At 47.9% G+C, this 24,524-nt stretch overlaps 2 protein-coding genes and 1 pseudogene across 2 annotated transcripts; all 3 read left to right on the top strand.

The window, feature by feature from the left end:
- The first annotated feature begins 7,182 nt into the window (after nucleotides 1-7,182).
- Nucleotides 7,183-9,187, top strand: LOC121045574 (annotated as a pseudogene).
- Nucleotides 9,188-18,515: 9,328 nt separating this feature from the next.
- On the top strand, nucleotides 18,516-19,854 carry LOC115323637 (piggyBac transposable element-derived protein 3-like). The gene is made up of 2 exons (XM_042291626.1): nucleotides 18,516-19,330; nucleotides 19,816-19,854. Exons 1-2 carry the CDS (start codon nucleotides 18,539-18,541, stop codon nucleotides 19,852-19,854), a joined length of 831 nt encoding a protein of 276 aa, XP_042147560.1. The 5' UTR covers nucleotides 18,516-18,538.
- An 840-nt stretch (nucleotides 19,855-20,694) lies between these two features.
- On the top strand, nucleotides 20,695-22,772 carry LOC120850240 (piggyBac transposable element-derived protein 3-like). The gene is made up of 2 exons (XM_042291625.1): nucleotides 20,695-20,795; nucleotides 21,022-22,772. Exons 1-2 carry the CDS (start codon nucleotides 20,768-20,770, stop codon nucleotides 22,770-22,772), a joined length of 1,779 nt encoding a protein of 592 aa, XP_042147559.1. The 5' UTR covers nucleotides 20,695-20,767.
- The last annotated feature ends 1,752 nt before the right edge of the window (nucleotides 22,773-24,524 follow it).

Here is a 24,524-nt window from a genome sequence, read left to right as displayed (position 1 = left end):
CATCGGCGCGCAGGAACCACATAGACACCTTCGCAGAAAACACGCATCAATTACCCATTAAAGCGGGGTATAATGGAGCGCACCACGTACCAGTCCGTGTTCCCAAGCCGCCCGGTTCCATCGTCGGGTGCGTCTTCCAGCTCTTGCGGACTCGCTTCACCGCGGCGCGGCCGTTCGTCGTTGCCACAGGCGGTGCCCGCGGCGCTGCGTTCGTCGACGTCGCGCATCGGGGTCGAATCGTAGGATATGGCACCCATGTCAGCTGTCCGTTCCAGGATTTCGAGCTCTAGAGACGTTAGGTCCGAAAGGTCCATAGAGCGACCGTGGGATGCGACGAACGACGAATGCTGAGCACAAAGTCCGGGCAACTTTGGTCCGGGCCCCTTGACGACGGTCCGCGCGTTGGAGAGATTCCTCCGCGGGTCGGCGGTCGGTGACGCGCAGTGACACTGGAATCCTTCGATTGCCATTGGCTGATGCGTAAAGAGATGCCCCTCCCGTTTTCCGGGGTCATCTCAGAAAGGGGGGCGTGCCGGGGACTTTGATAGCAATTTTAATAGGGAAATCCGCCGCGCATGACTAATTTTACGATTTTTAGGATCCTTAGGACCCATAGATTGAGTTACCGCCATATATAGACCATCGCAGAACGCTCCGGAGGGCCCCTTTAATTCCCCGCTAAATTTAGCGGGAAAATTGACGTCACGTGACCTCAACACCAATTAAATTTTCCCGCAAAATTTAGTGGGGAAAATGACATCACATAACTTGGTGTCATGTCACCTATAAACAAATTCAGTTTCTCCGCTATATTTACTGGGAAAATAGACGTCACGTGACCTCAACAGCAATTCAATTCCCCGCTAAATATAGCGGGAAAATTGACATCTCGTGACCTCAACACTAATTCAGTTTCCCCGTTAAATTTTGAGGGAAAAAGGACGTCAAATGACACAAATTCAATTCTGTAAATTTAGCAGGGAACTGAATTGCTGTTCAGGTCACATGGCATCAATTTTTCAGCTAAATTTAGCGGGAAAGCTGTGGGGGAGGGGATATGGTATCCAGGAGGTAGAGGGGAGAGGTGTAGTAGGGAGAAGGACGAGAGGGTTTAGAAGAGGAGAAGGGGCATAACCTCCCCTCCTCCTCCTCAAGAGCTGCACTCTAACTTCGTGTTAAAGAGATTTGTAAACGTCTTTCATTTTTTAGTTGAAAAAGCAACAGATTAGGCCAAATTTAATTTGCATATCGTGTGTGAAAGAGTTTGTGATAATAAATTCAGCTATAATGTCAATAGCCCAGGTATGTGAATACAGGCGACCAGTGTCTGGCAAGCGACATTTACGATCATCACGTTACAGAGAAGCCAATCAGCAGAAACTCCGCTACACGTCTGCTTTGTTTTAACTTTAGTTTGGGGCTTTTAGGGCATGTCAGTGTAACCTAGTATAACCTTATGTCCGAACTGACGTGCATAGCATTGCAGCTGCTTCCTAGGGTTCTGATCTTCCGTTACATAACGTACATGAGTCAGTGGACGTAAGTCTAGCGGCATTGAGGTATTCAAGCGGCCAGGGACTCCCTCTGGCCTTAAAAACAACTCAGACCAAGGGCCAGCAAATTTTATGTACTTTGCAGACTATCGAAGATATTACAAAACGGCGTAAAAGTCGCATCTGCAAAGCTTGTGCAACATCCAGGCAAAGTTAGCAGAACAATTTTAACATATTTCGTCTGCTACTTACACGAAGACAGATCTTCATTTTAGATTTTCAAAGGTTTAAAAGCACGAACTGAAACAGTACGGGAAAAGACATAAGTATAAAAAAGACACGCCAAATTCCAACCGATTTAATATAGCACCAAACATTGCCAAACTATCGATCACCATGAACGTTCGTTCTAGGTCTGGAAGCTTCATTTTGACGAGAAAGCTATCATGCGGGAGACGTTTCATATTCACGTGTCTTAGGGGCGCACACTGACTGCACCTCTGACGCACCCCCGCCTTCGCCCGGACGCAGTCCCTTCGAAGTTCCCACACTGCCCCAGCCACCTGTCCAATCAAAGCACCACAAGAGTGGACCCCGATTCCAAGAAAAGGCATTAGGATGCCGCTACAGTGGAGACCGTGATTGCAGAATCCATGGAGACCTTCCACTCTGAAAAAGAAGCTGACACCAGACTCAGCCTCAAAGACCTTGCCGACAACCTGAGAAGTAGACAGTCTACGTTTTGGTATCTCAATGAAGGCGGTGGACACCTAACCTTAGTGCACATCGCTGAAGATGACGCACCATAAATAAAGTAATCGGTTCTCGGCAGAGAGAACATGACTCCTATCCGACATTTGGTGAAGCAAATGCAGAACAGAAAAAAAAAACGAAAAGCCGAAACTCAGCGAGCGAAGAAAGTTACGTCCGACTTAGTTAGCACCAGCTCGTCACTCATCTCACAGTGCAACTGTAAACGATTGAAGAGTGACGCCCGAGAGGACAACCACAAAAGTGAGTCTCTGCTGAAGCTTGTGCTGGTGCAGTGCAAACATTTTATAAAAAATCACCTTTTGTTACGAGGCGACAGACACGCTGTGAGTGAAAGTGCAATACCTTATAATGAAGACCTAAGTTGTCAAGGCTTCATAAATGTGTTCACCTTAAGCGAACAGGGTGTTCGTGCTCCATCCTCATGTAAAGGCAACGCAGCTATGATGTCGATGCCTGCATGTGAATCCAGATAGTATATCTGTTATGTCCTTCATTTCATTTGTGCAATATCTTTGGGTGGTGATATGGCATAAAGGTCGACATGCCGTACACACACTGTGTGTCTCGGTGTAACAAAATCTACCGAATGGCATCTAAGATGCATGCGTGCAAATTTTCTCAACTCGTATATTTGAAGAAAATTCGGTACAAGAAAGCTTGTTCAGCAGTATTGAAACGAGAGCAATTTCCTGCCACTCCCTTTTGTAGTGTAAATCAAAGCAGCTTGGGTCATGAAGATTCCAGACGTGCATCGTTCGCGTACAGAACTTACTTTTCGACGCAGTAACGTAGCTGTGTCGTTTCCAGACTCTGTTACATCGAAGTAAGAGCATAAGACAACGTCCAACTATTACAATCTTATTGTACTTAGATATAAACTTGTAATACCGTAATATGAAAATGAAACGCATCAGTGCGTTTCGATTGCCACATCCAGATAACACGCTTTATATTGGAATAATCAGAGTGCATCTGATTGACGAACAGGTATATAAATGGTGCCAGTTTATTTTGAGAAGATATATGTCCGATTACTACGAATATTGCCATTTTAGTAAAACTATTTTATAATGCCCATGCCTTTTGGAGATGATTATATAGCTCAGTTGTTTGTTTCAAACAGGAACACATCTGTGTCGAAATATCACTTTCTTGTCCATCACTACAACAATTGTAGGCTTTAATAATATTCATGCAATTTAAAATCTGTTCTTTAAATCACTTGGTGTTCCCACCTTTCATGTTTGCTCTGCAAAAAATTGAGCGAAAAACAGCGTTTCTAAGATGTAAAAGCTACGCGCAAAACTTTCAGCTCAGCGCTATAGCACCGCGCACGTCAGCCTACCGCCATGCATACCTCGGCAAACCTCACTCATGAGGGCCCTCACTCACCCTCACTCACCCTCGTCTTCACAGGTGAGGTGACGGTGAGTGAGTTTCTGAAGCAGGAAAATTCATGAGTGTGAGGGTGAGTGAGGGCCGTGAGGGCCGTGAGGGCTGTGAGGGCGGTGAGGGCCGTGAGGGCTGTGAGGGCGGTGAGGGTGGTGAGGGCCATGAGGGCGGTGAGGGCCGTGAGGGCGGTGAGGGCCGTGAGGGCGGTGAGGGCGGTGAGGGCCGTGAGGGCCGTGAGGGTGGTGAGGGCCGTGAGGGCCATGCAACTCGGAGCAATTCGAATGCGTTTGAAGCGGCTGCATCCAATCAGGGACGCAAAATTTTCATGTGATACCTCGTGCCGGTGATGATGACACCGAAAGACTTGGTTCTGGTTTGAAATAGATCGTTTTTTTGGAAAGAAACTGTTTCAGAAAGGTGCATTAGTATTCTTAACGAGATTTAAATGCATAAAAACACGTTTATAACGCGTAATTGTGTCTAAATAGTGCAAGAAAAATAAAATTTTATGATGACGATGGCAAATTGCAGCAATTCGTTGCTGCGTGTGATCGCGGGCGGCCTGTGTTGCTGGTGTTGCGACGTAAAGTTTCTGGGCGAAATTGCCCCATCTGAAGCTGGCCTGAGTGGCGTGAGGGCCATCAGTGTGTGAGGGGTGTGAGGGCCGCAAGGGCGGTGAGGCGCGTGAGGGCGGTGAGTGGCGTGAGGGCGGTGAGTGGCGTGAGGGCGGTGAGTGGCGTGAGGGCGGTGAGGGCGGTGAGGGCCGTGAGGGCGGTGAGGGCGGTGAGTGGCGTGAGGGCTATGAGTGCGTGAGGGCCGTGAGGGCGGTGAGGGCCGTGAGGGCCGTGAGGGCGGTGAGGGCCGTGAGGGCCGTGAGGGCGGTGAGGGGCGTGAGGGCCGTGAGGGCGGTGAGTGCGTGAGGGCCGTGAGGTTCAGTGAGGGTGAGTGAAGGGCTGAAGGTGAGTGTGACTGTGAGGGTGAGGGTGAGTGAGGGGCTAAAGGTGAGTGTAGCTGTGAGGGTGAGGGTGAGTGAGGGGCTTAGGTAAGTGTGGCTGTGAGGGTGAGGGCGACCTAAAATGCCGACCTCTGCCGCCATGTCACAGGACACGTCTTCTGGCCTTCTCCTCTAGGTGGTGTTGCCTCTGCTTGCGAATGAACGGCGAGTAGCCTAAGGTTGAAAGGGGAGGGGGGGGGGGGGTCAACGGAGGAATAGTTTTTTTTTTTTTTCACATCGGGTAGACGCTGCCAGTAAAACTGAACATAGTACCACTTTGTTGGTATGAGGTTTATGACGCATTCACTTATGTTGAAACGATAATGTTTATAAAATAGAGCATTATATTGAGCACATAAAGGCACATCTTGCCAACCCAGGTGTGCGTCACGCCTTGGTTCCCATGGCCACCATCCCCGTGGATGCAAATTGCAAAATAATCCTGTTTTTCGCTTTGCTATCACGCAGAAAAATTGCGACATTTCAAGACTGAAGCGGTGTTGATAAGGTAAACACTGTAAAAATTAAAAACTACAAATTCTTTTGCAGTTAAAATTGTTTCATCACCCTTTTAATTCCCCGCGAAAAGATTTTCAAGTTATCTTGTACTATATTTCATATATCATAAGTTGTGAATTCAAGCTTGAAAGTTCTTATTTTCCCATTCAATAAACCTTTCATGTTTTTTTTTTATTTTCTAGCGTTATTAGAGATTTATTCTTCATAATTCCACTTCTGTTTCAGCGTTCTAAAGCAACTACTGTGGAATGTGGAATGCATGCATAACTTTTACGCAAATGTTTGCTGCACAGAAGGGGTAACTGAGGTTAGTTCACAATCCTTTTTCGCATGTAATTATTTTTTTCAGAACCACAAGCAACATGGTTTCCAGAGCTGCCTAGACGATAGACCGATCCCACCAGGCAACCCGCGCATGCGCGGGCAAAACGGAAGTGGCACCGATGCCATGCTTCTTGTAGACACCGCCGAGACTATGGTGCCTGGAACGCATCTCCGACTGGTTTGTTTACCACGGACAAAAAAGTGGTCCCTCGATTTCCACCTGATGACGTCATAGAAGTGTCATGCTGTCGCCGGTCGTGACCCTGGCGGTGACCCAGCAGCTGTGGTGTATGTGGCAGATGTCTGTTCTGCTGCAGGTCGCTCTCCACATTGACAGTTCACGGAAGCTAGAGCAACAGGAAGCTGGGACGCCGTGACAACAGCGGCACTCGCGTTCGCTCGTGCTTTTCGCCAGCATTTGTACGGCCAGCCGCCAGGATCGCGACAGGCAATAGCATGACACTCCGGCTTCTGTGACGTCATTTGTTGCCACTTTGGAACCACTTTTGATGTATGGGCGGGATAGGAGGCTAAACACACCAGTCGGAGACGCGATTCAGGCACCATACCAAGACTGCCCGCCTGTGGAACGTGAACTGACGCACGCATCATCGTCTTGGCCTGTTGCAGGCTCGGCTTGCTTTCGTCAGCGGTGAAGGTCGTGCAAGCATTCCGACATACTAAATTGATTGTGATACCGAAGTTTGCCAGTAAGCGTATAATGAAAAGAGCGTTGTCGCGTCGTTCACGCGGCGTTGTGTTGCACTTGGCTGCTGCTGTTGCTCAGCAAATTCCGAAATGAATGACCAGGCAGTTCAGTGGCAAACAGCGTGGAAATTTCGAAGGATTGTTGGGCCAAGCGGCATCGTGAAATAAACATAAGGGCGCAAACCGAGCTGATATTTTTCAGACTTTCTCGGCGCTGGCTGAGTATGTGACAGCTCTCGTGACAGCACCGAGAGAACGCGCGTAGGGAACTTTGACCAGCAAACCACTTGCATTCTAACATAGGGCCAGACTGCACCTGTTACTAGCAGTCTTCCTTTGTTCTAGGTTGGTGTTATTAATATAGTACTTGGTCCTATCTTTCAAAGCATAATGGCACTTCAGAGTAACATTCCCTGCATAAACTACAGGGTGTTTCAAAATAAATTTTCGACTCTAAAATCACACGCAAAAATAAGTGACTCGACGTATCAAGTAGAAACCTACGTCGAATAGCGTTTCTTACAAGTCGAATTTACACATTAAAATTTCAAGTTTCAAAACCAAGCACAAAAACAAAACAAAATAAAAAGTGTTGCAAATGAGAGTTTTTTTTTAAATTCTTTTTGTAGTCGGAATACATACTTCAGTTTTTGATGTTTAAGTGGGACTAGTAACATATGTATTCGAGGTATCTTTCAACTTGATACGTCCAGTCGCCAATTTTCGATGGGCCATGAATAGTAGAGACTCTTGAGTGTGTGTCGTTACCTGCAGCCTCGGGGATTTCCAATCATGAATAGTAGCCTCTAACTTTATTTTAGACACTCAAAAATAAGCGACTTAATGCACCCAGTTGAAACTTGCCTCGAATACGTATTTTGCTAGTCCCATTTACACATTAGAATTTCAAGTCTCTACTTCAAGTTCAAAAAAAAAAAAAAAAAAACTTCCCAATTTAAAATCATGGGACATTTTTGTTTTTTATTCGTTCTTTTTAAAATTTAGATGTATCATCCGGACCAGTAAAAGATATATTTGAGGCAAGTTTCTGCTTGATACATCGAGTCCCAGATTTTTGCGGGCCATTTTAGAGTCAAAACTTTATTTTGGAACGCCCTGTAGTTCTGTAAATTTACTTGCCTACCCCTTTTCTTTTCAGGTATATGGCATCTGTACTAAGCCAACACAACAGGAAGACTGGACCCGCGAGAGGAGGTCACTAAATCCATTTTTTGGAAAGGAGCAGATTTATAGGTATGTACAACCTTCTGGTATTAAACATGTATTCAAAAAGTATCTGCAGCGAAGCAAGCAATAGAACATGTATGTTTCAAACAAAGATTTTATCAAGATTTTAGTAGAGAAAATGAGGATGGCTTCCTAAACTGTTGCTTTCGCTGAAGACTTGTATCGAAGGGTAATAAGGGGTCATATTAGTATTCCTGGCATGAAATTTTTTTTCCGCTATAATCACCGTTTTTAGCCTCTGCACGAGAGAATTCACCGAAATGCACCGGTATTCTAGAAGCAAGTAAACATCCGCCGATTTTTCTTATAAACACCGGAAAGTATACACCCTCCTTTTAACATGCTAAAGGTTCCCTTTGTTAAGCGATTCTAACAGCTCTACAGTGTTTTCATGCTAGATGTTGATTTTAATATTTATTACGCAGGTACATAGACAGCAAAGGAGCTGGAAAGCACAGGGAGGCTGGCCTGCGCCTCTCTACGCCAGGTCACCTACAGAAGCTCGAGTTCGCGACGAGGGATTCTGAAGAAACTCTTTTCCGTGCAAAAGTTTTGGCTTCCCTGTCCACCCGAACCCTCTACAAAGTTAGTGCCCAGCTGTCAAAGTGCGACGATGAGATAACCACTGGCCAGTGTTCATGTGTTGCGGGAAAAGGCTGTGTTTGTAGAGACCTTTGGTGTGTATTTTACGGTCTATCATACATTGTACAGCACGACCTCGGCACCGTACCAGAAAATGTTGCTTGCACCGAGACAGAGCGACGATGGTACAATCCTAGAGACCCAAAGAAAGTCAGCAAACAATTTGATGGCATGGTCTTTTCCAAAGAATAAGCAATATGCTCCAACGCATCATGATCGACGAGTGGCATAGTCATCACTTAAAAGTAAGGACACAAATCTGGCTCCACTGGACCTGATAAACGTGCACAACAACCTGAAGGAGAATGGCCTACAGCGTTTTGCAGATGTACTCGAAGCAAACGACTTTTAACCTGTTGAAGGTAAGGAACGTCTCGACTCCGAAACTATTGCCAAACTACCTCTGTGGTGGTTAAACCAAGCACATCAGAAGCTGGCCTTCACACCCTACACAGCTGAAGAAGTAGCTGCTGTAGAGCAGGCTACGAGGCTCCAAAGTGCTTGCACTCTTTGGCACCGTTACAAAGAAGGTATCATCACCGCTTCAATGGCACATGGAGTACATACATGGGTGCACACTTGTAGGACAAACATGGAATCTCATGACGCCGAATCTCTTATGGGTGCAGTGATGGGCAAAACGAGAATTAGGGCAACGCCCGACATGAAGAGGGGCCTATTGCTAGAAAGGCCAGCAAGAGACACATTCAAAGAGAAAAACCAAAACCATGTGGACCTCGAAGTGAAAGAGAGTGGACTCGTGCTATCTCGCTATCACCCCTTCCTTGGTGCGAGCCCAGATGGGCTGGTTGCGTGCAGCTGCTATAAGGCACGGCTTCTCCAAATCAAGTGTCCGCGCAGTTTGCAAGTGTTCTTGAAGGCTCAGCTCTGTGGTGGCAAGTACCTCAAGCCCAGCAGCAGACATTACACACAAGTGCAAGTTCAAATGGAAGTGACAGAGATGAAGTCGTGCATCCTCTATGTGTACTGTAGCAAAACCGAGTATCTGCAGGTCCCGGTTCTTTTTGATCATTTTTTTCTCGACATAGTTGAGCGCTGTCGATTGTTTCATAACTTTCCTGCCTTCGATTAGGTCTCTCTGAGGTCCCAAAATAACTTTGGCAGCACAAGAGAGTGGTTTTGAAAATTTTATTGTTTTAGATCAGTGATGTATTAAGTGAACGAGGATTTTTTTTTTTCTTCGATGAATGGGATGACGTGTGCAACCTTCTCGATACCCTCCTCAAATAAGGTTAGCGCGTGGGTTCTCGGCCACTCTGGCGCACTTGAAGACAAACGCGTGACCTGCTTAAGTAGTCGCCGTACAGTCAATACATGGCACCCTCGTACTTTCTCTTCTATTCCATGAAACAATGGTTTGACGGGCTGTGGTCCACGGTAATGAAGACCCAAAGAACAATGATAAAGTGGCTGAAAAGACAGGTGGTTCCCTTTATTCAGTTCAACAACTGGTGTCCTGTCACAATGAGTCCGGAATCTGTAAAGGTAATACATAAAGACCTACCAAACATTTCGTACATGTTACATCTGTTATCACGTGTTTTCTTTCTACCCAGGTCATTGGAGGTAGGAAAAAGGACATCTCTTGTACAAATTGCAAAGACTTGCATGTTTCATGGCAACAATCATAAATATTTCCAAAATAAATTTGTATTCATATAACTTTGTGCAAAATGTGGTTTGCCGACAAATAAAACACTTTGTAGATACAAACTGAAATGGGATTATCATGACTTGCTGGACTACATTGCCTTCACTTGCTTTTATGCTTACTATTTGTAGAGTAATGAGCTCACTGCATATGAACAGAGCTCGTGTGTCTACCTTTCCACAGTGGCCACATACAGGTGATCATCTTTCCTTATGAAACAAATGAACCGAGGAGATAATTGTAACTCTATTTAGAGACACTAAAATAAGCGCCCGAATCGAATATGTATTGTCTCTGCTTCAAGTGGGAAAAAGAAATAAAAAACTGACTCATTAAAAACCATTAAGAATTTTTTTTTTTGAACTTCTAGTTGAGATTTAAAACTTTATGCATAAATCCGACCTGTAAAAGCCTTATTCGAGGTAAGTTTTTACTTGATACGTCGAGTCCCTGATTTTTGCGGGCAATTTTAGAGTTGAAACTTTCTTTTGAAATGCCCGTACAAGCACTTTGCACGAAAGGCACCTCATAAAATGACAAGCCGAGCACATTTTAGACTACACTGTGCCACTGAAAGTTGCTCACTGAAAGCTAACAAGATACTAAAACCGCTATGGTATAATAGGGACAGACTGCACACAGCTTTACTCCGGAAACAAAAACATAAAACGGCACAGTGTACTGACGAAAAGTTTTGCAGGTTATTGTAGTGCATGCGAAATATGGCCAAATTCAGTTGGAGCATAATTTGGCAAAGGGCATGTGTGCTTGCATGAAAAGACAGTGGCAACTGCAGCGACTGAGGAAGTGCAGTGCCATAACCTCATGGCATAATTTTAGGCTTCAAAATTGTATTTATCATAAGAGCAAACAATAATAATAATTATTATTACTATTATTATTATAACTTCTTCAACGCCAAATCCGGATGCATCTGCAGTTCTTATGATTACCATCTGCTTTTTAATGGCAATAAAGAAAAAAAATCTGTTTTCTAACTGCGAACATTTTCATAAGCATTCTATCGAAGATACATTCAAAATCTCTCGCCCAATACCTTCGCGCATTCAGACGATGTACCGTTAGGAGTTATCGACAGCTGCGTAACGGACTGTCGACTCTTATACAAAAGCGACGGTCAGCTCGACGACATCGCCACCCTGACCTCAATTATTTCGGCACGGAATTACAGAAATCGGAGGCCTTTGTATCACGAAAAGGTAATCTACCGTTACTTTCACTTTGAGTTTAAGCGTTTATTCAGACACGGCTTTACAACCCCAGACCCATCACTTTCCAAATTGAGGTCAAAAGCCTAAATGGTTTCGATTGGTTCCTAATGGGCTTTTGTCCAGAAAATTATAGGTCAATTGAATCTGTGAAGGCAGTTAATCAGCGAACTTGTGGAGAGCAACCTGCAAACCGGGAATGTATACGGGGAGCACTAAGTGCTTTGCATTGTTTGTGTGTGCCACGCGAACACGCGCAATCACGCATGTTCGCAGGTGAAATTTTTTTTTTTTCTTTTTATGTCGACCGTTTCACTGTCGATGCAGACCAAAAACCCCCGGGATTCGAGCCATACCGATATCACCAGCTAGTTTCACAACGCCACCACTGCCGCGATGCGCTGTCTTTCTGCACGTCCGACAACCTCGCTGAAGCTCTGCATGTGCAGAGTGTGACAGACAGCGTGCAGTGCGAGCTGTACCGTGCACTGCCAGCTGCCTTCTGAGAACTAAAGTTACTACGGCGTCACTCTAAATGCCGCAACAACTTTAGTTATTCCAGCGTCAAAACGTTTGATGAAATCGGTGTAAATTTCGTACCTGGGATATTTCAGCTAGACAAACGTCCCACTGTCACGATCCTTCTCGAACGTGGACGAGGGGGGCCGAAGCACCCGCCGAAGAGAGACGACACGCAGCCTGGTTGTGAGGGTGAACGATGACTGACCGGAGCGGCGTACGCTCAACGGCGTTTATTGGGCAAGGTGATCAATGTTGTCCGCCGAGCCAGGCGGCCGCAGACGGGCGGACTGGAGGGGGGCGCTACATACTTGTCACATTCCTCCCCCCCCCAGTTTGTTTCTCTAAAAAACAAAATAACTAAATATACACAACGCGCACGGCCGACACCAACTTGGCGTCTGGTCATGCAAAGTCCTGGCCGGTCAACGGCGAAGGTTACCCCGGCGAGTAGCGGTCAGGGGGCCTTCGCTGGCGTGTACCCCGCCTGGGTACTAGTGTCGACGGGCCAGGAGTGGCAATGCCGGGCGCTGCCTGTACAGGTCGCGCTCCACCCGGTGGAAACGCAGGGACCGGATTGGGATGTGGCACCGGTCCAACTGGTGCCACAGGAGTGGCGACGCTTGTCGCCTCCAGGGTGGGTGGCGCTCCGCTGGCCGCTACTGGTGCTGTTGTTGGGCCCCCTGCAGGCTGGTCCTTAGAAGCGACGGCCGAAAGTGGAAGCCAGGTCCCGAGGCGAGGCCTGACATGGTCGGCGTGCCGGTGCCAGGTGGTCCCGTCGAGCATGCGGACGAGCAGCGACGAGGCACTCGCTGGTGAAACCACACGCCCGGCAGACCAGGGTGGGCCAGGACGGAAGTTCCTGGCGTACACCGACGCTCCCGGCTCCGGCAAAGGCCCGGGACGGCACCCTCAGTCAGCAGCCAGCTTCTGCTTCAGCTGCTTCAGGAGCGCCGTGGACCGGAGGTCTGGGTGCAAGACGTCCAAGGGTGTCTTGACCATCCGGCCCAGCAAAAGCTCGCAGGGGGCACGGCCAGTGACCTTGTGGGGTCTGGTCCGGTACTGGAACAATACCCGGGCCACCTGCGTTCGGAAATCCCCGGGCTGGCTCTCCTTGAGCTTGTCCTTGATGGTCTGTACCACCCGCTCTGCTGCACCATTGGAAGCGGGGTGGTACGGCGGAACCAGCATCCGGCGGATTCCATTCCTCTGCAGCCAGTCCAGGTACTTGGCGCTGGCGAAAGCGGGACCATTGTCGGACACAATAATGTCCGGCAATCCCTGCGCCGCGAAGACTTGCCGCAGCGCTACAATGGTCGCGCTTGCCGAGAGACTGGTGACTGGCAGTGCCTCCACCCACTTGGAGAAGGCGTCCATTACTACCAGGAAGTAGTGGCCCTTGAAGGGTCCCGCATAGTCCACATGCAAGCGGGACCACGGCCTCTGTGGGAACGGCCAGGGGGTGATCTCCACGTGGCGCGAGGCTCGCTGGTTCTCCTGGCAGACCTGGCAGCCTTGCACCTGGTGCACGATGTCCTGGTCCAAGCCAGGCCACAAACGTGCGACCGTGCCACCATCTTGGTCTTTTCCACGCCAGGAAGCCCTGCATGCAGCAACTGCAGGACCTTGGCCCGGAGACTTTGTGGAATCACCACCCTGGAACCCCCCAGGAGGCAGCCCTGCTCCAAGCTCAGCTCGGCGGTCTTGTGGCTGCATGCCTGGTGACGCAGTTCCTCCCCTCGGGCAACCGCCTTGACCACCTGAGACAGGACCGGGTCCCGGCTGGTCGCCTGCGCCACCGCAGTCCTGGTGAGCACCCCCGGGTAGGCCCGCTCCAGCAGGAACACGTCAGCAGGCTCTGGAACGGCAGCAGGCACCTCCGGCAGGGGCAGGCGGCTCAGGGCGTCAGCAGGTCCCAGGTCCTTTCCAGGGCGGTAGACCAGCTTGTACCTGTAGGCTGCCAGCGTCAAGGCCCAGCGTACCACACGAGGCGATGCTTGCACTAGGACTGCCTTGTCAGGCCCCAGCAGCCCCAGCAGCGGCTTGTAGTCCGTGACCGCCTCGAATTGCCGGCCCCACAGGTACTGATGGAAGCGCTGGACCCCGAAGATGAGGGCCAAGCCTTCCTTGTCGAACTGGCTGTAGCACTGCTCCGCCGCATGAAGCCGACGAGAAGCAAACGCCACAGGGCGTTCCTGACCATCCTGACCCCGGTGCGACAGGACGGCTCCTACCCCGTACGGCGGTGGCGTTCTTCGCTGCTGCTTCCATCGCCAGCGCTGCCTTCACCGCGTCGTCCAGCGAGGGGTCGGGGAGCTCCAGGAGTCGCGTCTGCATGGCAGGGTTGTTGATGCCGCAGACAAACCGGTCCCGGAGTAGCGAGTCCAACTGGTCGCCGAAGGCGCAGGTGCTCGCTAACCCTCGTAGCGCAGCGACGAACTGCCCGAGGGTCTCCCCGTCTCGGCGGCTCCGGTTGTTGAAGCGGAACCGCTCCATAAGCGTGGACGGCGCCGGGCTGAAGTGCGAGCGCAGCGTGGCGAGCAGCTCACCCAGCGCTTTGACGTGCGGCGTGGCCGGCTTGAGGAGGTAGAGACGGAGGCTGAAGACGCGGGTCCCGCAGCTGGCCAAGAAGATGTCCCGTTGTTTCGCCTCCGGCGTGTCGTTCGCCCGGAAGAACACGTAGACTTGTTCTTCGTAGACAGGCCAGGCGGACCCAACTCCCTCGAACGGCTCGAGCCTCCCGTACAGCGGCATGGCGACAGGAGCGGGGGGCGGTGTTGCGACTCTCTCGGCGGCGTGGGCCGAACCGTGCACGTTGGTGGCCTCCAGTGCCATGGTTCCTCGTCGCCAGTGTCACGATCCTTCTCGAACGTGGACGAAGGGGGCCGAAGCACCCGCCGAGGAGAGACGACACGCAGCCTGGTTGTGTGAGGGTGGACGATGACTGACCGGAGCGGCGTACGCTCAACGGCGTTTATTGGGCGAGGTGATCAATGTTGTCCGCCGAGCGAGGCGGCCGCAGACGGGCGGACTGGAGGGGGGCGCTACATACTTGTCACACCCACTTTAATTGCGGACACAAATAAATTCCAAATTTATTTTTATTTTTTATTTTTTTGAGGGGAGGGGGCGGGGGGGGGGGGGCTTATATTTGTAAGGAATCTGTGAGCATGAAATACGCTTAAAATGATATTTGCTGGCGTTTTTAGACAAGCACATATAGCAGAATGGGGCTGAATCGCCTGACTGAATCATGAGACCTGGCTAGTCCTAGTAGGTAATCCCTGCCTCCACCAAAGGAATAAAACAACATTAATGGAATGCTTGTTATGAGTTTGATTTCTGACGGATTCTAAACGTGTCTTTAACGCTGCGAAAGGCAGTACTCAGAGACTCGGGTATTGCCTTTCGGAGCTGTTCATGCCCTTCTGTGATAAGACTGTGTTTGATTTGTCCCGGTCTCACTCACTTGCATTCTTGATTCTTTATTATTTGCTGTCACAGCCGTATCAGCACTATTGAATAAGTATACACACATTCTATTCAATTGCTATATTATACAATGAACATGGAACAGCGGGAGCATAGTCAGTGACAGGTCAAGAAAGTTGTACGAGCTGGAGGGGACGAAGCATTCGAAAGCTCGGAGTGGACAGAATAAACCTGTCCATTCTGAGCTTTCGGCCGTTTCCTCCTTCCCAGTTTGTGCACCGTTCTTGACCTGCCACAGTCCATAGCTGGAAAGCGGTGGCAATCATTTCGTCGAACCAAATTTCACCAGCAGACCGTTCGGGTGGTGTTTTAATTACAATTCCAGTAATCGAAAGGAGCCCGCCGTCGTCTCATTGACACGTGCCCCATCGTAGGCAGCTTTTTTCGTCATTCTTCGTCACAGATGGTGGCCAGGTGGTACAAACCGCTGCCCAATAAAAATGGTTGAGATGCATCTATTGATCCAGCTATGATGTATGGACAGTGCGTCAAGCAGATTACAGTGAACCGGACCTTTCAACGTTGAGTATTGTCCTACGCCCTAGCTGCTAGCTGCGCGACATCCGGCTAGCCACGTTTTTGGTTCTCCGTCAACTCCCGCTTTGCTGCGGGGAAACTACTGCCATGTCTGGGTGAGTGCATTTTTGTTATGCTATTCTGGATAAAAATGGAGGAAAATTAGTGCAGGAAAGAAAAACAGTGACAGAAGCTACGCTGCCCCTGTGCACATTCCGGGCTAATTTTCCAAGAGTTGAGATCATGGCTGAAGTATTGTGACGGTCTTCCGAATTGTTGTCACTGCAGGCCATAATAGGGAGTTCTAGAATACATATAGCGTACCGAATTTCTTTTGTGAACAAGCTATTAGTGCCACCTACCACAGCCCTCTGTTCTTTTTATCCTTGAAAGTCAAGCCTGGCCGAAAAAGTGTTCCTGCCGACTTCTGTTTTCGCGCAACCGAACCATGCGGCGCGTCAGCGCCTCAGCGCTTCATTCCTTTTCTTATACGCCCGTTGATAGAACATATTCGACTGTTAGTTGCCCTGCCCTCGCCTGATCGCCCTACGCCTCACCTGGCCGGCGCCCAGCCGTAGTCCTCAGACTTAAGGTATGCAAACGAAGAGCGTCGTCGGTACTGCACAAGCGCCGAACGCATACCTAATTTCAGGTTTTGCGTCATTGACCTAAAAATTGCCCCAAAAAGAAAACAGCGCGGTTCTCGCAGTGTGCGACCACCTAAATCCAAGACGGGCGTCGTTTGAGCCGGAACGAAGTGTGTAATGGCACCCTCCGAGATAGCAAGTGGCAGCTGCATGGGCGTCCCCCGCAAACGCGATTTTCAGCACTAGACAATGTTACGCACTGGACGATGTGCGTCAGCAGTACGAGACCGCCCGTGCGAAGACTATGTCAACAAACACGACCGCCCGCGTCGTATTCCCCAATTGAAATCAATTCCCGAAGCTACGCAGGCCAAACATTCTTTTTGCTCCGATTCAAGCAATTTGTATGATTAATCAAATATAGTGATAGGACGAACTTTTTTGTGAACCGAGATTCAGACTCGATTCTGGAGATTCGGATAATTGACCGAATCTTCTAGTGATAGGATGATTCGGGTAGATTCGGCATATTTGTTTGGAATACTCATACAAATGGACAAAAAATTGACAAAAAAATTGCAGCAGGAAGGTTTTTGCATTTGACCGCTCATGCTTGGGTGGCACCACCGAGAGTTCTAGCAAAGTATTTGGTTCTAGTTCTTGGGCACCTCTCTCTCTGCCCCTCCTTTCTCTTTTTCCAATGCCGCTCTTTTTCAGGATCTGACAGGCTGCTAAAATAAAGGAGGCTATGCACCATCTCCCGATATCAGCACCATACACGACTCTTGAGCGTGACCAAGCCGTCTAGGCCGGCTCATTCCTCTTCTCCAGAGATGATGTATTGTTTATTCTTATCCAGCTCGCCTGCACCGCTACATTAATTGCATCAACAACGCAACTACACAGTGAATACATGTTTGAAGGAAGTCTCAAGTTTACTTATTGCATGGAATCATTATTTTGGCTTGGTTTACTGCGACCTTCCAGATCAAATTCAATTTGGTCTTACATTGACCTAAATTTATTTTTCATTTCAGAGACGAGGCCGAGAATTTTCGGTAGTAGAATTCACATCCGAAGAGTGCAATGTGTCAATTGTACCGAGCAGCTGGGTTCTGCCTTCAGAAAAGGAGTGCCTCTGGCCTCCGCCGATGCGGGGTTCTGCGGTAATGGACCTTGTTCGAGCATGTTCCGAGCCACGGCAAGGTTGGAAAAGCTACCCTGCGAAAACTACTCACCAGATGCAGTAAGTGATGCTTGTATGTTTTTGGTATGTAGTCAAGTTGTTTCTTCATTTCTCACACCCACAAGTACTTAGGCAGCCCAGGTTCAGCAGGATGTCTAAGCAGCTGTGAGTTAGTGTAAAGTCTGCAACTCATTTTTCTGGAAAATCAAAATTTTGCTTCAGTATCTTTAAAGTGAACCTTTCAAAAAATTACAGTTGAGTGCCATGTGCATAAATATTGGTATTTGATACATTCATATCCATACTATTTACGCGAAAATGGAAGGGTCGTTTGCCTTGAGAACTTTCAGTTTAGAACGCGCGCTTAACTCTTTCAGTACCGCGCCATAGAAAATCGGACACGGAGTTACGATGACTTTCAAAGCGTCTGAAAAAATCAAAATTGGCGCGTCAAGACAGACAGCGCCACCTAGTTTGCTCGTAGACATCTACTTTTTCAGTTTCGGTTTTGGTTTTCATCTTCTGACGTGAGACGGCGCTGTTAAAAACGAAACTTAAACCAAAAGTTACCGCGTAGTCGGGAGCCATGGCGTCAAGTTTGCCGCGCGCACCTCAAAAGCGGAAGGCTGTTGCAAGCACTTCGGCCGCTTTTTCTGCCGATTTTTGTGACTCAAGCAGCAGTGATGACTCCAGTAACGATGCAGGGTCGTCAGATTTTAGTTCTGACAGCGACACTCCAGCTCAAGATCCGGGAACGTCAATAGGAGCTCGCAGGTGTGTTTCGTTTTAGCTTGCACACTGTATTTATACAAACGCGCGCTTTGTATTTGACGACAGCGTTTTTTCTTGCATGTTTAGAGTCTCAACAACGTACGGCAAGGATACTTTTCCGAATGCGTCGCGCCGTATCCAGTTTTCGCCCAAGAGACAGCCCGGTGTCCATGTTGGCGCAGCACTGCGGAGCGACTCACGGCGCTTCTCAAGAGCACTAGATTTTTTTCTTTTGTTTTTCACTTCCGAGGTGGTAAGGACTTTGTGTGAGAACACAAACAAATATCCTTGGATGCACATTTTGGACCGGCAGACATACGCTCGGCGTGACGGCTCCTGGGAGAAGGTCACACCGCTCGAGATGCTGCAATTTATTGGGATTCTCATCTACATGGGAATGGTTGAAGTTCCGCGACTGCACTAATACTGGAAAACAACAGGAATATTCAGAGGCCTTCTACCACCAAATATTATGCCAAGAAAGCGCTTTTCTGCGCTGCTGGCGTTCTTACACGTATCGGACCCGGAGGACTGTGGAGCTGCAGCTTCTGTCGGCAAAACCTGGAAGGTATACTGGCTGTTGAAGCACATCAATGAAAAATCAGCAAGTTTTTTCCAACCACGGCGTGATCTCTCAGTCGATGAACGCATGGTAAAATCTAAAGCCCGATCAGGAATAAGGCAATACATTCGAGACAAAGTGACGAAGTGGGGATACAAACTCTGGGTGGTGGCAGACTCAAGAACAGGCTACACCCTTCAATTTGTTGTGTACACTGGCAAGCGTGAGACACCAGGACCTCACGGTCTAGCTTTTGACGTAGTCACCAAGCTCTGCACAGAGTACCTTGATCAAGGGTACAAGATTTACATGGACAACTTCTATACATCAACGAAACTTTTCGACCACCTCCTTGCGCGCAAGACGTTTGCATGCGGCACATCTCGCAAAGATCGCCGATGTTTTCCAGCTGAATTGAAAGATGCTAAATGGGAAAGAAGAGCTCAGCGGGGAGATGTTAGATGGATTCGTGAAGGGAACATCCTCTACATGCAGTGGAAAGACAGGCGTGCGGTAAACCTGATGAGCACGATGCATACAGCAAACGAGCATGTTTCGGCCCCACGAAGAGAAAAAAGAGGGGACAAGTGGACTTTGAGGACCATCAAAAAGCCGCTTCTAGTCCACGAATACAACGCTGGAATGTTGGGAGTCGACAAGTCGGACCAAATTATTGGAACATACAACGTCCTGAGGAAATGTGTGCGTTGGTGGAAGACGCTATTTTTCCATTGTGTGGACATTGCATGCGTAAATAGTTTTATACTCTTCCAAGAACACCGCAAAGAGAACCCAGACGTCCCAGAACTTTCCAGAAGTGCCTACTTTGACCAGCTGGCATTTAGAGAAGAGCTAATTCAGCAGATCTTTGAGTACGATGGAGCAGCGCAAAGTGGTACCCCCTTCTCACCTCATGTCCCTGCTTGCCACCAACCAAAAAGAATGGAGAGGAGAAGAAACTGCAAGCTCTGCTATCGAAAGACAAAATCCCAATCCAGAACAAACGTCTTCTGCGCCACATGCGAAATTTATCTTTGCTTCCTACCTTCACGTGACTGCTTTTCTGAGTGGCACAGCCTTCGGAACCGCTAACTTTGCTGGCCACGAAAAATACAGAACACGGCGCACAGAACTGGAAGATATTGAAATGATGGCTAGGGCCACTTGCAACATTTTGTATATTTCAGAATTTCGAAAATAATTTTCTGGCTCAGTACAGCCACTGATTTTTGTTTTGTTTGTACTTTTTTTGTCAACTTTTTGTTCATTTGACAAATAAATTCTCTTCACTGTTTGCACTCATAACACTACAGTTTATTTAACTATGATGCCCAGCTAATAACCTACAGTTTGATAAATAGCAAAGCTTAATGCGGCTAGTAGTCGCAGAGAAAAAAAATATTTTCTAGAAGCACTGAAAATCAGTCATTTTTCCGCGGTAACGAAAGAGTTAAAGACCCTAGTCAGTTTTTCATGTGAATAGTGAGGCGCTCGCTCGTGTGGCGTGCACGTGCTGCTCGTCAGAAAAAAGCATTCCGCCTTGGAGCTCGAGCGTTCTGTTTCATCTGCTCAGTAGCACGTCTGCAGAAGCTCCCTTCGGCCAACAAGGTTGGGAAAGCGGAGCTTCTTAAAATTGACATCATTCTGTATTCCTTCCACTCTAAAAAAAGCCCGTGTGTCTTCTTTCCCACAAAACACACAGACAGCTAATCACTGCTGTTTGGTGTTTGCTGAATCAGCTCAGCGAATGACAATGCCGAAACATATGTTTAGACCAAAAAGCGAAGTCTGCGATGTAGCATCAGGCAATGTTTCGCATTGCTCAATGCTACATCGCAGACTTCGCTTTCAGAGCGCAGCTCTTAGCCCTTTCAGGTGCTATGTACACAATTGTGTACATTAAAAGAAAAACCTAATTTTGCGTTTAGAATGCAAATATTATAGTTAAACTATATTTGGCATAATTATATTTTAGTCGTCTAGCAACCATGACAGTTTTTGGTACCATCTATCGGGATTTTCGGGAGATACGATGTAGGTTAGGATTAAGATTTTAATGGCATAATGCGCCAAACAAAATGTGTTTTAAAGATAGAATGAAACAGATGCTAGGCTAGAGATACGATGTAAACAAGAAGCATGGCGTCGAACACAACGGCAGCGGCAGGTAGGTTAACTTTTCTAATTTATGTAGCAAGCGTAGCATGAATTCTGCCCGAAGTAAAATCACAAGTTTTATGCTACATTATAAATATTCGGTTACAACGAGTTTATGGCAAGAAGCATCTTGGCGGGCTTGAAAAGTCCCAATTTATTGGCATACACAATCGTGTACAAAGCGCCTCAAAGGTGGCAGAAGCTTTGTCAAAGAACCAATTTTGCTTCTTTTCCAGGCTTTTTGACTCTGCCTTGTTCTTCTTTTTATGCAAGAAAAAGCCATGAAAAGACGGGAGAATCAGCTGGAAGGCTTTTGGAGCGGCTTGCGAATGGAGACGTGTCTGACGTAAGGGAGAGCGATGAAGAAGATGACACCTTTGAAACCAATGCGTGCCAAACGCCGGAGCAAGCTTACGACGTGGAGAATGAAGAAGCTGCGGTGGAGGATGCAAACGAAGACGAGGAGAGCACTCCTGATGTCCCGTGCACAAGCGTGATATGGAAGACAAAAAGGTACACACCACCTCAAGACAGCGGCTTTTTTGTACGAGGAGACTATGCTGTGACGGCGGATGGGACGAGCCCACCACTCACTTATTTCTCAAGATACGTTCCCCAGTCTGTATTCAAGGGCATCACAAAAGCGACAAATGAGTACAGTGTGCTAACGTCACACACCAATGTAAACACAGGTCCAGACGAGGTTGGGAAGCTTGTTGGAATGCACGTGCTGATGGGCGTGATATCGCTTCCCCGAGTGAGACTGTATTGGGACAATACAGCCAAAGTTCCGCTTATCTCAGAAACAGTGACCCCAAAGAGGTTTTCCAAGTTGAGGAATAACCTCCATATTGCTGTCAGTGAGTTTTCTGATTGCCAGTACAAGCTGTGGAAGGTGCGCCCTTTCTTGGACAGCATCAGGGCGCGCTGCTTGGACCTACAACTCGAGGAGAAAGTTTCAGTGGACGAACAAATGATACCGTTCAAGGGGAAGCTTTCGATCAAGCAATATATGAGGGGGAAACCAACACCTTGGGAAGTCAAAGTTTTTGCCCTTTGTGGGAGAAGCGGACAGTTCTATGACTTTGTCATTTATCAAGGCCAGAACTCGATAAGTGACGATTTGAAAAAGGCGTTTGGCCTCTGCTCGGGTGTCGTGCTCCACCTAGCACAACGGATCCCATTGGGGGGCAATTATCAATTGTACTTCGACAATTATTTCACTTCAATACCCCTTCTTCGACATCTCAAGAAAGACGGCATTCTAGCTGCCGGTACGGTACGGACGAACAGGCTGGCGAAGTGCCCCATTTCAAGTACTAAGGCAATAAAGAAGAGTCCGAGGGGGTATTCAGAGGAATGTGTTACTCAAGACGACATTGTCGCTGTCTCCTGGAAGGACAACAACTGCGTTACCATTGCCTCGAATTTTGTTGGCATAGTAGAACAAAAAGAGGTCAGCAGGTGGGACAAGGAGAAGTATAACCAGTCAATGGGTGGAGTGGACAAGCTCGATTTTCTCTTGAGCTTATACCGGATTAAAATCCGATTGAGGAAGTGGACACTTCGGGTCCTATTTCATTTTGTTGACATTGCCATCTGTAACGCCTGGCTCGAATACTTGCGCGACAACGAAGGCATCCCCAGGACGAAGCTGATGGACCTCATGCACTTTCGCCTACAAGTTGCAGAAGGACTAATTAAGGCCGTCCCAAATGCAAGAAAACGAGGACGACCGTCTATAGAAAACCTGGACCTGCAGGCAGCCGAGGCCACCAAAGTGCTAAAGAAGCCAAGGATGTCTCGCCCATGCGCTGACAGCCGGTATGATTGTGTGGACCATTGGCCAGAAGCCAGGGATCAGGCAGAGCCTTCGCGTTGCAAACTCGAAAACTGCAAAGGAAGGTCGAGAATTTTCTGCAAGAAATGCGCTGACCCACTCTGTCTCACAAAGGAACGCAATTGCTTCTTCAGGTTCCACGTGTGAAAAGTGCAATCGGTAAGTGCTTTGTACACAATTGTGTACATACTCGTAAAAAATAAAGTTTTGCATTTGTATTCAAAATTCCATTGTTTCTGTGACTTTTGAGCATATTTCTGTTAGTTTAGGTGCAAAAACAATTTTTACACTTCAAAACAGCGGATGGAGCCTGAAAGGGTTACGCGCCCGTTTCCGGCTTCAGCGGCGTCGGCGTCGGCATAACCAGGGTCACCCCAAGGTCCCGTGACCCCCCAAGGTGACCCACACGTGACCCCCTCCCCCAAGGTCAGGTGACCCCCCCAGAGCATATTAAAGAATGAGGGGAGGAGGAGGAGAAGGAGGAGGGGTCTACCCTCCCCTCAGTACCCTTCACTCCTCCTCCTCAAGAGCTGCGCTCCAATTCGGCGTTACAGGGAGTTGTAAACGGCTTTCACTTTTTTGGTCAAAACATATGTTTCGGCATTGTCATTCGCTGAGCTGATTCTGCAAACAGCAGTGATTAGCTGTCCGCGTGTTCTACGGGAAAGAAAACACAGGGTCTTTTTCAAGAGTGTATACGGGTCAGAGTTACTCCTGAGCTGCATTCAAACATTATTTGCTCCAAAAAAAGATTTCCGAGCTTCTAACCTGCTCCAAAAGTGAGGTTTTGTGCTCCTGCAACCTCCAAAACTGAACTGTGCCGAAACTTGTACTATATGTCCCACAGCTGGGATCTTCGCTGCTGTAAGTGCTGAGGACACTTTCGGAAAGAGTTTCTTCTTGCTAATGTTTATATGATGATGACTATGATTTTCGAAGCAATACATTGTGATATTCTTTTTTAATGGTAACATCTTTGATATTCAGTTACACTTTAATTTCTTTGTGCACACTGCTGTGGAAATATCTGTGTTCTTTCAACCAGTTGGCAGACTTGTGAGTGAAACACAAAAAAGAAGAAAAGAAGCACGCTGAAAAGCATGCAGATCTTATCGATGCAAGAACACGATCAGCTAAAATGCGGGCAAAAAAGCATTCGCACAGTGTTAAAGCGCATATGTGTGCAGGACAGCTCTCGAGCAGTCTATTCTACAGGATGGTCACGGGAAATCCGAGCCCGTTTTTCGCACCGCAAAAATAAACCAGACAGAGAGCTCCAACTTCGTCAGAATGTAGCCCGCATCTGTTGCAGCAAGATAAGTCTGAACATTTAACATTACCGTAATTAAAAGTTAGAAGTGAAAACTGCTGTCGTTTATGAAAGAATGCCGTCCGGGGAAAGCAGCAGACGGAATGTTGCTGTTTACGACCGCATCTCACAGGTGGCATCTCTATCGGCACTCGCGAAAACGGATGATGATGATGTTTGGGGGTTTTATGGCGCAACAGCTACGGAGGCCATACTGCGCCAAACAAAATTTAAGAAATCAGCTGTTGCTGTTAACGAGCTACAGAATAATAATTACCGATGTAGGGTTAGATCTTATTAATAAAACCCGCGCTTGTGATAAAAGACAACACACGGTCGAATGGGATTAGAGGGTATTCTCCCAGCAAAAAAGCAGGATGGAATGGGATTTGGAAGTGAAACAATTCTGGAAAGTGAACACGACGTTCCTTGTCCAAAGCTGAACACAGCCACAGGATATGCATGATGGTAAGCGTATCCCCACAATGTTCACCCCGGGCCCTCTCCACTTAGAAGATATTTGTGCGTTACGCAAGAATGGCCGATTCGAAGACGGCACAATAGTACTTCATGGAATCGGTTCCTCTGAG

Source organism: Ixodes scapularis, unplaced genomic scaffold (genome assembly GCF_016920785.2).
Source record: "Ixodes scapularis isolate PalLabHiFi unplaced genomic scaffold, ASM1692078v2 PGA_scaffold2__306_contigs__length_199485367, whole genome shotgun sequence".
NCBI lineage: Eukaryota > Metazoa > Arthropoda > Arachnida > Ixodida > Ixodidae > Ixodes > Ixodes scapularis.
Note: the sequence above shows the minus strand (reverse complement) of the source record. Positions and strands in the feature narration are given on the sequence as shown.

Bases quoted from the DNA above. Each gene is read 5' to 3' on its own strand.
- LOC120850240 (XM_042291625.1), top strand. From the start codon at position 20,768: ATGGCGTCGAACACAACGGCAGCGGCAG. The intron at 20,796-21,021 runs GTAGGTTAACTT...CTTCTTTTCCAG, and splicing joins GAACACAACGGCAGCGGCAG to GCTTTTTGACTCTGCCTTGT.
- LOC115323637 (XM_042291626.1), top strand. From the start codon at position 18,539: ATGCCAAGAAAGCGCTTTTCTGCGCTGCTGGCGTTCTTACACGTATCG. The intron at 19,331-19,815 runs GTGCGTTGGTGG...TGTATATTTCAG, and splicing joins ACAACGTCCTGAGGAAATGT to AATTTCGAAAATAATTTTCT.